Consider the following 16216-nt stretch of genomic DNA (forward strand, 5'->3'; position numbering starts at 1 on the left):
TATAAGGAAAAGAAAAAAGCATAAGAAATTTAGTATGTGTATCAATATATCAATAGGGCACACGGTTAGACATGAAAAAAAAAAAAAGTAGTCTCAATCTCCAAACTCTTGCAAGTGTAACTGTAGATAAACAATTACTAGTGGTGCATAAAAGCCCTGCTTTTACACAAGCAGATAATACATGGTAGTATATGTTTATAATTAGAGATGAATATTTGTGTAGACATATTAATCATACATAGTCACATCACGATATATAAATAACTTCATGAATTGGTTGGTAGGTAGATGACTGATAAATGTCGTATGAATTTTTATTGCAGAGCATGTGAAGATATACCGGTTCCATTGACCTGTCTAGGCGCTGAATTTTCTAGAGCCCACAAAGTGAAAGCAAGTCATATCATTCGATAGATTCAACACCAACTTTTTTTCTATGCTTAGAGGAAAATTTAATGGTTTAAAGATTCGAATATATATATATATATATATATATATATAAAGTGAAGTATATATTCTGTATAAAGTTTCCTAAATGGGCTAAAGGAACAATTGCTGACATTTATTACTAACTAAGAGTAATAACGGTCACTATTAACATGTCTCATAAAATTTCAGTTTCAATGCTAATATGTTAATTTGGCATAAAATAATGAACATGCATTCAACAATTGTTATTTCCAAAAATACTTGTAATGAAGGAAGAGAGAGTATTGCGAGTACATATAATAGTAATGGCATGATACATACTAAGTTATATGACAAGAACAGCAAGTCAGTTCCTTGTTGGTTGATGAAAGTACATTGATGAAAAGAGAGAAACTTATATATATTTAGTGAATTTGAAAAAAAAAAGCCTTATGTGCTTTAAGGGACTAATTTGAGCTGAAGTGAAGAAAAAAAGGACCTCATATGAATAATGAGGACCGGCGCTATTCTAGTGCCAATAAGTGCGCCAGAGCTGCAACCTCCACTACCATTTTTAATGGCGAAAAATGCTTAGTGATAGAGCTGACCATTGCACTGGCGCTATTTTCGTGCCAGCAAATGTTGGCCAAGCGATGCTTCTTTAGTGCAGGAGATGTACCAACAGCGGCCATGTAGAATACCACCACAAATGGATATATTGACCTATCATGAAACGCCAGTATTGAACGTTCACAGGCGCTAATTCTGCGTCATTTGCCTGAATCTGACGACTATTTCAAATAGAAAAACACGGAGGGTCCCTCTGGCGCTCCGAAGGCAAAAAGTGCCTCCTCGGCCAGTTCTGTCGCTGTTAACTCAGCGTCAAAGTGATTTATGGCAGTATCTCAGCTTTGTGTCGCTGATAAAAGGAAAGACTACATTTACTCGTACTCTCTGCAGCGCCAGAGATAAACCCTAAAATAGTACCACCGCTGGCCGTAAGTGTTGTAGTGTGAAACACTGAACTGCACAAGGGGAAAGACCTTAGTTGTGGTTTTTGATTTGAGTGCATCAAAAAAATCGTCTTAAGAACGCAAAATGCGTGGATTGAAATGAAATACCCAAGTAAATCCCAGTATATATGATTTATGCAAGGATGATATAACATACAAAGATGTATACAGTCTTTTCTGTAAATGTATTCTTCCTTTAATAAACGATGGAAGCCTACAAGTAGCCTTTTCCGGATTATTAATGCATTGTTAATACTATTTAACACTTGAATACGGCACCTGGCTCTGCCAATAAAGGAGCTACAGAAACTGAACCTTTCATGAACAGTTTCAGTACTGTTCCAGCTAGTTCAGTTCTATGGTGGAAGGCAGCATGTTGAATGAAGTTGTAACCAAGTAAAACAGAGTGACTCTACAAATCGTTATCTGAAGGTTGTTGCACAATTGATGAAATTTGACTCTTATCTGTTCCAATGAGAGACAATTTTCATGGCGGTACGTCACACCGTGCAGTTCGCGACCACATACTTCTGGTTTCCAACTGGACCACATAATCTTCCTAGAAAAGGACTAGATCTTTCAATATATATATATATATATATATATATATATATAGAAAGAGAGAGAGAGAGAGAGAAAAAAGAAAAAGAAAAAAGGAACTACCCTGTTGGGTTGTTCCATTGGAGTGTAACAGAAGTAGCTCAAGGCAGTGTAACAGAAGTCTCCACGCGGTGACAGTTTCTATTGTCCACGGGCGACACCGAACTTGGAGAATATATCAGGTTAGCTTTCCATGGCCTTACTGTATTTCGACAGGTGTTGCATCAGAACAGTGACACTTACCAACTACCTTATTGCCCAAAATTTGATCTGCTCAGCCGCCCAAGTGATTTTGAAAAGAAATATGAGATCCTCCCTCTCAATCAAAATAGTGACTGAAAGTACATCATTAAATATCACACCTGCAATGTCCATCTTTGTAAGAGAATGGTGCAGATAAAATCTATGTCTCCGTCTTCGCATTGTTCAATACGTCAATGGCGTCTCTTGAACTCTGCTTAAAGGATACGAAACGCTACGGGAGACCATCTCTACTGCACTAAAAACAGGTCACCCAGTCGAATTAAGAGTCAAAAACATTGTTACAAAGTTTCTTGCAAAGATAAAACGTTTCAACTTCAGTTTTCTGTTGGAAGAACATAAAATTGCTTCAGTTAACTGCTTTTACTGTAACAGCAAAAGGTTGAGAAGTCAAATTCAAATTATGGGAGGAATTCCTTGGACATAATTAGGGAAGACGACCATCGGGTTCTTCCTGCAAATCGCCGTCTTCGAAGCAACATTATTTCCAAACAATCATTTCCATTTTTCTTGTTCAAATTGTCATCTTCAAGCATCGACAGATACTGACCCAGCACTGGTACCCATCTCAAAATGAGGTGAAATTGCCTTGCAAGAACTGAGATCCTTGAATACCACCCATTCACCATCTACTTTTAACTCCAATACCAAATGAATCTGGTGGCAGTTCAAAATTGATTCCTTTTACTGCATACCATGTGGGCAGCTTGAGGGGGGTAATCTTTTGCTGTAATCTGTCAGTAGCGGAGCTAAAACGCGGTAGGGCAGCGTTGAACCTCGCATGTAAGGGACTGCCGTTCATCTTAAGACGAAGGGTGGTGAAGCAGGATCCGTCTTCCACATTTGTTGCATCTTCTGAAACTGATACATCCTACATGGGTTTTGATCTGCAACACCAGTAACCTCTACAACCTCTATATTGTCTTGATCCATGGTGGGCCTTCCCAATAAATGGTGATTACAAGGACCACCACATCTCCAAAGTCTCCAACTCTTCGAAATTATTACGACTATACAGCTCATGCAATTATATATGGCACTTGTTTTGAATTGTTCGATAAAGTTTGCGTGGTCTAAGTTAAAAGTAAGCGTGAAAAACTCACAGTGCACCGTTGAGGAGTAAATGGATCGGTTGCAGCTTCCACCTTCCTTCCTTTTTGCCGAAATGAATATGATTTTCTGTGTATTTAAATGACATGGGCAAGGGGCAGAGGCATGTGTCGGGATGGTGTGGGCAATTGCCTGCACAGTCCTAACAAAAAAGTCTCTTGTTGTGTTAAAGTTTCATGGCTAGCTACTTTTCTGATTTACATACAGGTGTCCCTTAAAAAATTAAATTTATATAACTGGCGCGCTTTTGCTAAAATTTTCGCCTCTAATTTGGGTACAATCCTGTAGCCTTAGTGCCAAAGCTAGAGAGCCAATGAAGGTGCCTTGAAGGGTTACTTTAAAATGGAGAGCTCACAAAGGAGGCAGTAAATGCAAATTACTCATGTTCCCAATCTAAAAGCTAACTGTGGACGGTTTGTGTGTGTATGTGCGTGCACGCTCTATGCACAGTCAATGTAAAAGTGCAACCAAATTAATTTAGACTTGAAAAAGGAACTTACGCCACCTAAGTTGGTGCATTCTTAATTGGCATTCATCTAACCGGAAAAAGACAAAAGTCCATCGATGTTCACCAGCTCATAGTAGGATGACTAACTACAATTTTTGGTGAGTTTTTTTCACGAAATTTGATCCAAACTTATAGACATACCCTCTAAGTTGCACAATTGGGCAAAAGAACACATATGGACGTTTAAATGAAGCAATGATGAATACACACAGACGCTTGAATTTAAGAATATATATGTGTGTGTGTGTGTGTGTGTACCTCACCAAATCCACCCCTGTGACGGGATGTAAAATGGCCCCCAAAGGTTGTTATCCTTTTTCAATCCTGTGGTTGGTGAAACATATAATGTGAACTAAAGAATTCTACCCTAATGTAGAATTACCAGCACACAGTATGACCCTTTCTTCAGCGGAATATGAGAAAAGGTTCCCAAAAGAATCACTGACCACTGGAAAGTTTGGTGCATGTACTTCTATTGCCCCAACGGTAGCTGAAAAAAGAGTTATATATGTTTTCTGAAGCAATACTCTTGACTCCTAAAGGATTTCTTCAAGATCTAACTATAAAGTGCACAAGATATGCCTGAATAACTCCCATATTATATGCCATTCTTTGTTGGCATTGCACAAGCAATTGGGTATCAATAAGATATTGGCCACTTGGCTGTAAGAGTTAAGTCATTGAATATCAGAAAAGCATCGGCTTTCTGCACTTCTTTCCTAGCGAGATTACACTAAAACTGCTTCTATCAGAATAGAAAAGTTGAGTTTCAACAACAGGCCAAGATGCAAGCCACTGATAGGCACAGCTTAACTAATACTCTGTCCCATGCTTCTATGGATGTGTTTGCTTCTCATGAATGGTCTCTTGGATTTAATAAGGTCAACATGAGGATAAGTTCAGAAAAGTTAGCGAGGCATTTTGCAGGACTGAGCTTTAAATGAGTCAATGTAAAGAAGCGACCATCATATTGCAGTAATTAGGTCAACCATGTTGTGGCCAATGAGTGATCTAAATCACTTCCTTAACTTGTATTGACCGAGATGATAAAATCCCCAAAATGCCCTCAACTCAGCTCCCCTGATTCCGAATGTTAATACATGCATCCACATCTGGTGCTCAAATCACATCGGTTTTGAGTGAAAATGTCACAAAGCCAGGGACCAAAGTTGTCATGCCGGAAATAAAAGGGGAGCTAGGCTTTTAATTTTGCTTTATGAAGTGGGGATGAAATCAACTGTTGGTCTATCCTCCACAGGCCCTACCACTTCATTGTGATCCCTTTATATGTAAGTCAAGCTTAAGGCACTTCAGTTCATAGACAACTCTCTCTAGATCTCTCCCTCCCTCCCCATCTCCCCCCTCCTTCTCTCTATTTCTCTTTCTCACTTGCAAGCAAAGGTAGCATAATGGAGGAACTCCATGCTGCCTTCTCCTTGAACCCAACTTCCTTACTTCTCTTACTTGTGATTCTTTTTCAATTATGTGTGATGATTTTGAAGATGTACAGAAAAAGAGTGAACCAACAGTGCTACCTGCTGGACTACGTCTGTTACAAGCCAACAGACGACAGGAAGCTCAGCACCGAGCTATGTGGGGAGATCATACAGAGGAACAAGAACCTGGGTATTGAAGACTTCAAGTTCCTGCTCAAGGTCATAGTCGGCTCCGGCCTGGGCGAGGAGACCTACGGGCCGATGGACATAGTTCAAGGCAAGGATCTCGACATGACGATGCTGAACTCCGGCCTGGAGGAGATGGACGCTGCCTTCAACCAGACGCTGGACGACCTCTTCAAGCGCACCAACGTCCAGCCGGCCGACGTCGACATACTCGTGGTGAACGTCTCGATGCTGTGTACGCAGCCGTCGCTGGCCGCGAGGATCATGAAACGCTACAAAATGCGGGAGGACCTGAAGGTCTTCAACCTCTCCGGCATGGGCTGCAGCGCCAGCCTCATCTCCATAGACCTGGTGCGCAACCTGTTCAAGAACCACGACGAGAAGCTGGCGCTCGTCGTCACCTCGGAGTGCATCGGACCCAACTGGTATTCCGGCAGCGAGCGGTCGATGCTCGTCGCCAACACCCTCTTCCGGTCCGGCTGTTGCTCCATGCTGCTGACCAACAGGAAGAGCTACCGGGCTCGATCCAAGCTCCGGCTCAAGGTCCTGGTGCGGACCCACCGCGGCTCCAGCGACGAGGCCTACGGCTGCGCCATCCAGCAGGAGGACGCCAAGGGGCTGACGGGGTTTTACCTCGGGAAGTGGCTGCCAAAGGCTGCCACCGAGGCGTTCGTCTACAACCTGAGAGACCTGGCTCCCCGGATACTCCCCGTAATGGAGCTCGCCCGCTACGTCCTCAAGAGCTACCTGAACAAGAAGACGGACTCGACCCAGGCCAGCGTAGACTTCCGGGTGGCCGTCGACCATTTCTGCATCCACCCCGGCGGGTCGGCGGTGATCAACGCCGTGGGCAAGAGCCTGGGGCTGAGCCAGCACGACCTGGAGCCGTCGAGGATGACGCTGCACCGGTTCGGCAACACCTCGGCCAGCAGCCTCTGGTACGTGCTGACTTACATGGAGGCGAAGAAGCGGCTGAAGACCGGCGACACCATCCTGCAGATCAGCTTCGGGTCGGGGTTCAAGTGCAACAGCGCCTTCTGGGAGGTGGTGAGGGACTTGGAGGAGAAGGATGTGTGGGAGGACTGCATTGACAAGTACCCACCGGAGACGCTGGTGAACCCTTTCCTGGACAGGTATGGATGGATCAAGGAGCTCACCAGCATGCCACCACAATGTTGAAGGGCTCAACACTCTGCCCCTTCTTCTTCTTCTTCTTCTTCTTTTTTACTATTTATTGCTTTCTCTGCAAGGTGTAGTTGCGAAGGGTCGGTGGTATACCATGCAACTGTGATTGTGAGCGTGTGTCCGCTTTTAATGTTTTACTTTTCTTTCTTTTTTTTTTCAAACGTTGAAAGGTTGGCAAATACTAAAAGTATGGTAAAAACAAATGTGAAACCCAACAACCATGTTCGATTACTGTTAAAAGTATATGCCAGATCTCTTTTTTTTTTTTTTTTACTTCCATTATAATAAATGTTTGCAAGGTAAAAAGTGGGCTTAAATGTTACTGATTCATTTCAATGTGGTTGCTAAATATCCTGTTCCTCCTTGTGTTAGCAACTAAAATGCCTTTATTAAAGTGAAAAAGAGAGACTTTTGAAAGGACAAAAAGGGAATTATAAAATTAATAAAAGACTAAAACGTGCATACCTTTATAAAAAAAAAAAATTCTAAAATGCCCCACCTCTCTTTTTCTACTTTTTTTTTTCTGTGCATATTTGTTGTGTGAACAGCGACGGGATCTCCTATAGGTGCATCTTGCTCCCAGACGGAACCTGAACTGTCACTGTGATCTCTCGAGATGTGATCTGCCTTAATTGTACCCAGCAAAATCACAGTGACGTCCACTTCATGTCGAAAAGAAGCAAGGAAACAGAACTTTAATAAGCATTTAAGAAAATCAAACCAGAAAAGAGAAAACGCTCCAGTGGTCACAGGTGCTACAAGAAAGATCCACAATTAATACTCACACCAAATTATAGATGAGAGAGAGATAGGAACAATGGCACAGCCTGTAACATGGTTCTCCATCAATCTGGTAGCAATGGCAGAGCCAGGATATTTTTTGGCTGAGGGGCACTCGAGTTGCCGAGCAGCGTCTGATGTGGGCATTGCATGCTGCTTGACGTCGATCGAATTTCATCATAATGAGACCACAATTAGATTTTTGACGTGCCGGTGTCCAAACCATATGTAGCTCTGCTACTGCTGATAGCCATGATCATGACTACTGAGAAAGGGGACTGTGTATAACCCTTAAAACGGTCCCCTGCCCTACAATTTCACATGGCATAACACATGCGTGAAGGGTAGTGAGCATTAAATTGCAGGCATATGCATCTGGTGGTCCTAGATATGCAGATATATATTAAGTGGCAGACCTGCATTGGGCGTCATTGATCGATCGATGTTCATTTCATTGCATTTATCACCAACTGCTGGTGAAAAAGTCACGCAGAAGCTTTTGGAGATCTAGGTGAAGCTGAATCTGTCTTGTCTCTACTTGATCAGTATCCTAAATTGCTCAGCAGTCTGAAGAGACATTCTTTGTAGTGTATATTGTGATTTCTTGTCGAACATTTAGAATTAGTAAGCTTCATCTGTTATAAATCTTCTTAAAAGAAGAAATGAAAAAGGAAACTCCTTTTGCTTCCCAACCGAAGCGACAGATTCTTGCAATGCAGTCAATAGAAAGAGAAGCTTTTAGATATTTATATGACACTACATAGTAGATCCAAGAAAATCTAAGAAGATGATGCCAAATAAAAACTTGGGAATCAAGTACTGATGCACTTAAGGGACATTCATGATGTCATAAGTTAGGAAAAGAAAACTCCAAAACAGAAAACCCCAAAGTGGTAAGTGATGCAGCAGCAAAGGAGATCAAGGATGTGAAAGTTGTAACTGGTTCACATTTGGATGGTGTAAGTGCATCAGGTTTTAGATTCTCATTCATATTGATATCTCTAATGGAGCCAAATGTTCTGCAAAGAGATACAGAATTAACTACTGCTATCAGAAGTCATCAGGGCTTCATTATAGTTTTGGATGATCTTCTTTGTTACAGTCTTCTGAAAAAGACTACATTATTCACTCCAACTACTTTATGCTTCGTGATAAAGCTAATTAACAAGAATGAGGCAAGAATTCTGTCACAGGACCGGTTTTGATATGACAGGCAGTTCCACTCTGTGTCTTTCACGTTACATCAGTAGATATAGCCTAAAATTTGTTCAGGAGCCAATCAACTGTCTTTCGGTAAGCACTAACAGTGAGCAGGCAAGCGTCCGGGCCCTGATTTACATAAAGTTTTGGATCAAAGGGCAGCCTAGAACAGGCTGGGGTGTATCAATGTGGACCTTCAACATGAATCACCAATTAGTCCTAACATGTGGGCTCATGCGCTTCCTAAAATTTGGCATCCTAACTTGTCCAATGGCTTCAACTAGTTTCGTTTTAGCTGGTTGGGTCATTAGCTTTTATCATGCTATTCTTTGGTTCGATTCTCATACAAGTCAATCTCTTGTGCACGCCAAAACAGTCACATGCCTTTGTGATAGAGGTGCTAGTTTTGAGCTAATCAACAAAGTGTCGGCCCAAATACTAGTTTATATATATATATATATATATATATATATATATATATATATATATATATATATATATATATATATATATATATATATATATAAAGAAAGTTGAGTCATCAAGTTCACTTAGTTGAGTCATCAAGTTCACTTAGTGAGAATCCTCAGATCCATAAAGATGGATGATTGAAAGAAAAAATAAATAAATAAATAAATAATAGGCAGCTTCAGTATTTAATATTTATTTATATTTTTCTTTTTGTTTTTCCCTCAACTACCTTGACAATATACAAGACAGCCCGCGTGAGTGAGCTTTGAGTGAGCTTGGTGATGTAGATAGCTAAAGTCACCATTTTCTCTCTCTCTCTCTCTCTCTCTTATATATATATATATATATAAAAGGTCTCATTAAAGGCAGGTAGGTGAGGAAGAGGGACGGCTGTGGTCGTCTTCACTCCAGGCACTAAGTGAGACGAGTTCAGAATATTTAACGTAAGATCAAGCTTGTAATTAGAGCCAGAAATCAACGAATAAATGTCAGGTTGTTAGAATTCAAAAAGTTCACCTCTCAAAAAACCATAAATTAGTGCTAGAATCATCCTATATGTGAATGTAATTCCCCTTTCGAGCAATATTAATCATCTGGCAAGTTTAATCATTCTATATGAGTCAGTGATCGGTAACTCGAACTATCTACGATCACCAAGGGCTGTCCTATTCATAGTGCCAGAGGCTGAAAGAAAACACGAAGAAATTATGTGAAACTATAATAAAAATGATGGTTTTTTTTGTTTTTGTTTTTGTTTTAGAATCATCAATACATACATATATATATATATATTATATATATATATATATATATATATTATATATATATATATATATATATAATATATATATATATATATATATATATATATATATATATATATATATATATAAATATATATATATATATATTGTCTATCTTTTCATGAATTTTTAAATATTATCCATGGGGACGTAACTTATGTCTGAATTGAATGGTGGCCAATCAAGGATTTTATAAGTTGAAGAAGGCCTACGCTGTTGACCTCTAAATTCAAAACTTGTAGGACCAACTCTACGCGCTCGATCATGTCCATGAGGATGGCTTTCCAATGAAGCTGCTTAGGAGAAAGTTGTGTGCCCAACGGCGCATGGTAAGCAGTTAAGGAGCAAGGGATATTTTTGTAATACCAATGTCTTTTAATGTTCTTTTTATTTTTTTTATTTACATTTTTATCTTTACAAAAAGTTTTCTTTGCCTTTTTTTATTTTCATTGTTATCTTTACAAAAAGTCTTCTTTTTTAAACTGAGGGTATTTTAATCATTAGCTTTATTAACACACAAAAATTCATGCACCATTATGGCGCATATAACCAGGTTTGCAGGCGGACTGAGAAGCTCTTTCGCCTGAAAAATGAAAACGGTCTTCTCTAACGACAAAAATCAAAAATTAAAAAAAAAAAATTCACAAAAATAACCAAAACATACATCACCTTTTTCAAAATACCAAAATTGCCGTCTTTTAAAAAAACTATGAGCTAAACGAGGCTGGGCATCGAGCTAACCCGGCAGAGCTAGAAAATAAGTAGGCTCGGGCAACAACATCTGCATTCATTTGGACCATTGAGCCCAGGACCATTTTAAAAATTCTCATTCTTTAAAAAGCACAATATACATAAATAAAATAAACAAATAACTGTAAGGCACCTATAAAAAATAAAGAAAAATATTGGGGCTGGTGTAGGCAACTGCCCACACCAACTTATATGTAGCTCTGCTGTTGCAATCAGCTAAGCTATCCACCATTAATGGCAGCTCAAAGGGCTATTTTTAAATCAAGTTCAATTTAAAAGAGGCCCCCGATGAGCAGGATGACTCATTGCCCAATCGAGATCCGAACTTGTGAGTCACCAAATGCATGTTGACTAGCACATTGGTCTCGCCAATTGGCATAAGCAGGCCGGCCTTCATGCCACTCGAACCAGTGACCAGCCACTCCCATTAGCTCGCCTGGGTGTAGAAGATCTGGGTGGAGTCTGCCAAACCCGGATACAGAATATGAAAAAAACAAAAAAAGATCAAAGAAAATAAGAATGAAGATCAATCCTTAGGTTATGAATAATTGGTGTTTCATGTCCTATGTGGTTGTGAATGAGCTAAAAATATGTAAAAAATCATTTTTAAAATTTAAATACGAATGTATAAATAAAAAATAAAACAGATTTAAAAATGATGGAAACTTGACATACGGCTATTAATCAAATCAGTGGCTATTCAATTCAGTTTGGTTGAGTCGGGCCTATAACATTATTAAAAAAAGACATTTTTTTAAGTACTCTTTATAAAATTTAATCCACATATTATACTTTATAAAATATCTTCGCAGATCTATTGCATTGACGATTTCATCGAATTGATCTATGTCCCTTGATGAGATGGACTTAAGAGGCATTTGGCTATAATAGCAGGCACCATTGATGTGACGATATCTTATGCATTGATTTCAATTTCATGGAATAATAACAATTAATGTTGCCAAATGGTCCCTTGGTGTCAATAATCCATCGCATATACAAGTCATCCCACATTGAATTATTTTATCTAACTACCAAATTAAAATGAGTTGACTTAAACAATTGAATCTTAAATTTTTTTAGATAGACAATTGAGGGCCCGTTCAAAGACCAATTTAATGACTTAGGTGGGTTCATTCATGGTCACATGATCGGGTAATGTGTAGTTGGCTCGAATCGAATTAAGACAGATTTATGAAACAGTGACAACATACTATTATTACCAAACACCTCCCAATTATCACATGTTAAATAATTTTATTCAACTACCAAATAAAATGAGATGACCAAAAAATCCGAATTTTAAATCGCTTTTAGATAGACAATTGCGGACCCATTCGGTGACCAACTTAAAGAGCCCAGTGGGTTCACGTGCGGTCGGCCCAGATGTGGGTCCGTTCTTAACCCTCGGTCAGCTGAAGGTATTAAAATGGGGTGAACGGGTCCCAAGTGTTTGGGTGAAATATTTATGAGGTGTCCGGCATTATTTTGAATGGAATGTCAATATAACATTATGCGCAGGAGCTATTGATAGAAGACATGTTCCAAGAGAGAATTTCGCGTCCGAAACTTCGTTTAGACTAAGGTTTTACCTTCTTTATATGATAATTACCCGCTGCTCGCAACAAGCGTTTGTAGTCCAACGGTTAGGATAATTGCCTTCCAAGCAATAGACCCGGGTTCGACTCCCGGCAAACGCATTTTCGTCCTCTTGGGGTTCTTTTCATTTCCCTTTTCTTCCTCACGATAAAAACGAAGATTCCCGAACTAATTCTGCCTTCAATTTTACTTTTTTCGTTGCTCGACTGCGCAGATATTTCTGCCCATCAGCTCCAATTTTATCATCCTTTTTGTTTATTCATTTTTTTTTTCCTTTTCTCTTTTTTAAAGCGATGAATCTATCGATTTCATTTCGTGTTCTTGGTGTGTAAAAACACCAAGTGCAGCCGTGAAAAACATGTTGCATGATATTAAACTCGTTTTTTTCTTTCATTAGAAAGCCATCATTAGCAAGTAATTCTCTAGTTTTGTGTAATTAAAGTATTTAATGTTATATTAGTTGAGAGTCCAGACTCCCATTTTTGAGCAAACAAATTTATCAAAGGAACACCATATTTTTATATTTTAAATGTCAAACTGCTTTTTTTTATTTCATCATTTTTTATTTGTTTATTTATCTAGTTATTTTTAAATTTTTTTTATTAGCTTCTTACCTATTTGATTTTTCCATAATTTTAATATTTTTATAAAAAATTTTAAAATTGACCATATTTTTTTCTAGCTCGTTATATTATACCAAGAAAATAATATTTGTCACCGTGCTTTAACCTAAGACCATGCGACTTCTGTATTTGTTGTCTTTGTGTTCAACAGTAGAATGAAACTAAGCAATTAATTCGTTCGAGAATCATAAATCTGATAAAAATTAAATTCAAATTGCGAACGATCGGTGGAGCGCAAGGAATCGGTCAAGGAAACTTGGAGAACGGAAGAGGAAAGTAACCGCCTCTTCTTGAGGGAGGTCGTCCGTAAAAAAAGTAACCGCCTCTCCCGCTTTCGCGCGCTTCCAGCGCGATCGCTTGCTCCCCCGCCGGCGCTCTCCAACTCCATCACCGCTCGCTCTCCAGCCGGTGACCTCCACCACCACCGTCGTGTCCCGAAGGTAAATGCCTCTTCCTCTCTCTTGCTCTCTCTCTCTCCCCACTTTGCGTTGGCCATGGTGAGGGAAGAAGGCTGCTCCAGAAGGGGATGGGTCGGCCGTCAGTGTTGCCAAATCCGTCAGTTATAATCGATATTGATCTTGACGTCTTTCTTCATCCCAGAGAACTTCTCCAGAGCCAGGGACGCTGTCAGAGAAGAAGGAGAAAGAACAGGGTCATTGATTCCTTTGAGTCTTTGTGGATGTTGGGTTTCTTGTGAGAGCGATAGGGGCACATAGGAAGGCATATAATAATCATGTGACCCTAGACAGCTTGCTGGATCACTCTCTCCATCTACCTCACCGCCCGTCGGAGTAGCAGGTTGATCACCGTGTCTTTCGCCTCCCTACCGTTTGGACCTGATATCTGATCAACGTTGTTTTCCTTCCTATCGTTGATCCATCTGACGCTTTCTAGGGTTTCAATACTTTGACCTAATATGGTTTGCATGAGAAAACTCTGTTTTCTAGGTAAGTAATCTCTCTCGATTGCTTTTCTTCTCTCCTTGCTTTCTAGTGTTTCCTTCACTAAAAACATGTCAATCTGTGTTTTATCTGAGGCTCTCTCTACGTTTTGTGTATTTTGGCACAGAGAACGATAGAAGGGGGGAAGACGAAGCTGAGCTGCCGGCTGTCGATCAACTCGTTGGACGACAGGTGCCTTATGCACATTTACCTGCACTTTCTAGTACATTATTACTCTCGACTTTCCTGTTTTGTTTTGTTTTGTTTTTTTTTTTTTGCTTTCTCTTTTCTAGGGTTTGGTATTCCATGTTCAGAATTATGGTCGACTTGCCTCTTATGTGGGTCTAAGTTTTTGTGGCGACTGTAATTCCAATCGTAGATTTGGCGTTTAAGTTTTTTTGGCGACTGTAATTCCAATCGTAGATTTGGCTAAATGGTTATCAAGTGAAACATGGGCTTTTAATAGTCAATGAGCATGATCGAGCTTGGGGATAGCACATATTTGGAGCTATAAACCATTAATTTGTCATTAACATGCAGTGTCCTGCCCCTACATAAACATTTCAAGCAAAAAATACTTACATTGCAATTAAATTGTTTTTATCTCTTCTTATGTGAAAAACTATGGGAAAACACTGGACCCCTAGGGTTGGACATTTTAAACCTATTGAAAAAATGGTTGTCATTCAGAGACTAGATTGCTGGAACAGGTTCTTAGCAGCTTGAATGATCCCTTGAAGATTTTTATAATCTCCAATCAGAAGAACTGGAGCGGGTGTCTGAACAGTTTCCTAAAGGGGAGGTGTGTCCACGAAATGGAGTATTGTGCTATCGATAGTTTTCTCTTCATTAGCCTTCAGTAAGGAATGACCGTTGGTTGATGTTGCCTCTTAGTTTCCGTCTTTCAATCTAATATGTAATATGGGGAAAGTTTTGACTTTTTTCACAAAGAATATTCTTTGTACATACCATTTTTTCTTAATAAAAGGAGGAAAGGGATCCAGCCATTAAGGCAGGAATGAATCAGACAAACCTCCAATTTTTGTTCATATCTATCATGAAAAATATATCCTGGGAAAACACAATAGAGGTTATAGTGTGTATACATGAAGCAAGGGATAAATGACCAAAAATTGCTAATGCTGCAAACCAATGTCTCACATGTATTTATTTGAGCATCTATATAGGCCTTATATTTGTCTGTTACCAAATTAAGTTTTGGCCTCAAACAATAACTGCACTCTGATGGAGTTAAGATAATTACTCAACTAATTTTTAGTTCAAATTCCAAATAGATATACACAGACGTATGCAACCACAGGAACCTGGACTTGGTGGATGTAGATGAGCTCACCAAGCTGCTTTAATTGTTAGAAGTAGTTGCTTGCTAATATAATCAATCAAATGAGCACTGACTTCAGAAGTGATAGGTTCTTTGTCATGATGAGCTACTAGAAAATTGAATGTTGAGAACCTAAGTATTTCTCTTTTCGTATGTTAATAGAATCTTCATAATCTAATTAGATGAAACTTTACACGCTCTTCACATAATGACTATCAATTCTTTACCTAATAATTTATGGTCAAAGTTTTCTGTTGATTCCACCACATATTGGAGAAATTCGTTTTTGTCTATGTGGTTCATATTTTATTTACTGCATGGATTGTTGTAGTTCCAAAAGTGTTTTATGGTTTTTGCTATGCATTGCTATGCTGGTAAAGTTGTCCTACAGTACATTGTCAGTTTGTTTTGGTACATGTTCTTTCTATTGCTTACTGTATCTTTCCGTCTGGTGTATAACTGAATGTATATCTTGATCTTTTTTTATTGTTGATGTGTATATTTTTCTTTCCTTCCTAAAAACTGATGCTTCCATTGTTCTTTTGGCAGTTAGATGTTGCTGCACCATTATTAACAGGCTTGCAAAGACCAATTGCAGTTGCTTAAGTAAATGCTGACACATGCAAGCATCTCGCTTCAAAATTTCATGGTGAGTATGGTGCTTTAAACCTATTGTTTCATTAGTGTTCTCAGCTTTTTTTCATATTAACATAGTTTCTTCTTCTCGTTCCAGACCTTTTTCTGAATTTTGTGTCATCAATGAATTTTCCTGCTTTCAGGGTCTGAGTTATTTGCATTGTTTTAGTGATTAGATTGAGGACAGGAGTGACTGCATCTAAAAAGTTTTCTTGTAATGCAATGGGTTTCCAAATCTCATGTTTTTTGTGCTAGTGGATTATACTGGTCCACACTGGTCAGATTTGCCTGTTGAGGGCTGCTTGTTGATCTCCTTCTTCAGGTCAGAGGATTTATTTTGCTTTATTAGTACAATTATATAGAT

At 39.1% G+C, this 16216-nt stretch overlaps 1 protein-coding gene and 1 non-coding gene across 6 annotated transcripts in view; both read left to right on the plus strand.

The window, feature by feature from the left end:
- The first annotated feature begins 5203 nt into the window (after positions 1–5203).
- Positions 5204–16216, plus strand: part of LOC116254276 (3-ketoacyl-CoA synthase 12-like) — a 35261-nt gene continuing 24248 nt past the window's right edge. Inside the window, exons 1-5 of one of the 5 annotated variants that reach the window (XR_004172669.2) lie at positions 13173–13373; positions 13534–13731; positions 13828–13880; positions 14002–14066; positions 15766–15865. Coding sequence is in view for 1 of the 5 variants with exons in the window: in XM_031629547.2 (XP_031485407.1) it covers positions 5310–6670; positions 13539–13593 (1416 nt within the window). In the remaining 4 variants the exon portion in view is untranslated. Of the gene's footprint in view, positions 6671–13172; positions 13374–13533; positions 13881–14001; positions 14067–15765; positions 15866–16216 lie in introns of those variants that run through there. The other 4 variants (XM_031629547.2, XR_004172668.2, XR_004172670.2 and 1 more) reach the window with 4 other exon arrangements.
- TRNAG-UCC (transfer RNA glycine (anticodon UCC)) lies at positions 12340–12411 on the plus strand. Its single transcript has one exon. It is a non-coding gene; the product is annotated as a tRNA-Gly (tRNA).

Source organism: Nymphaea colorata, chromosome 5 (assembly GCF_008831285.2).
Source record: "Nymphaea colorata isolate Beijing-Zhang1983 chromosome 5, ASM883128v2, whole genome shotgun sequence".
Lineage (NCBI taxonomy): Eukaryota > Viridiplantae > Streptophyta > Magnoliopsida > Nymphaeales > Nymphaeaceae > Nymphaea > Nymphaea colorata.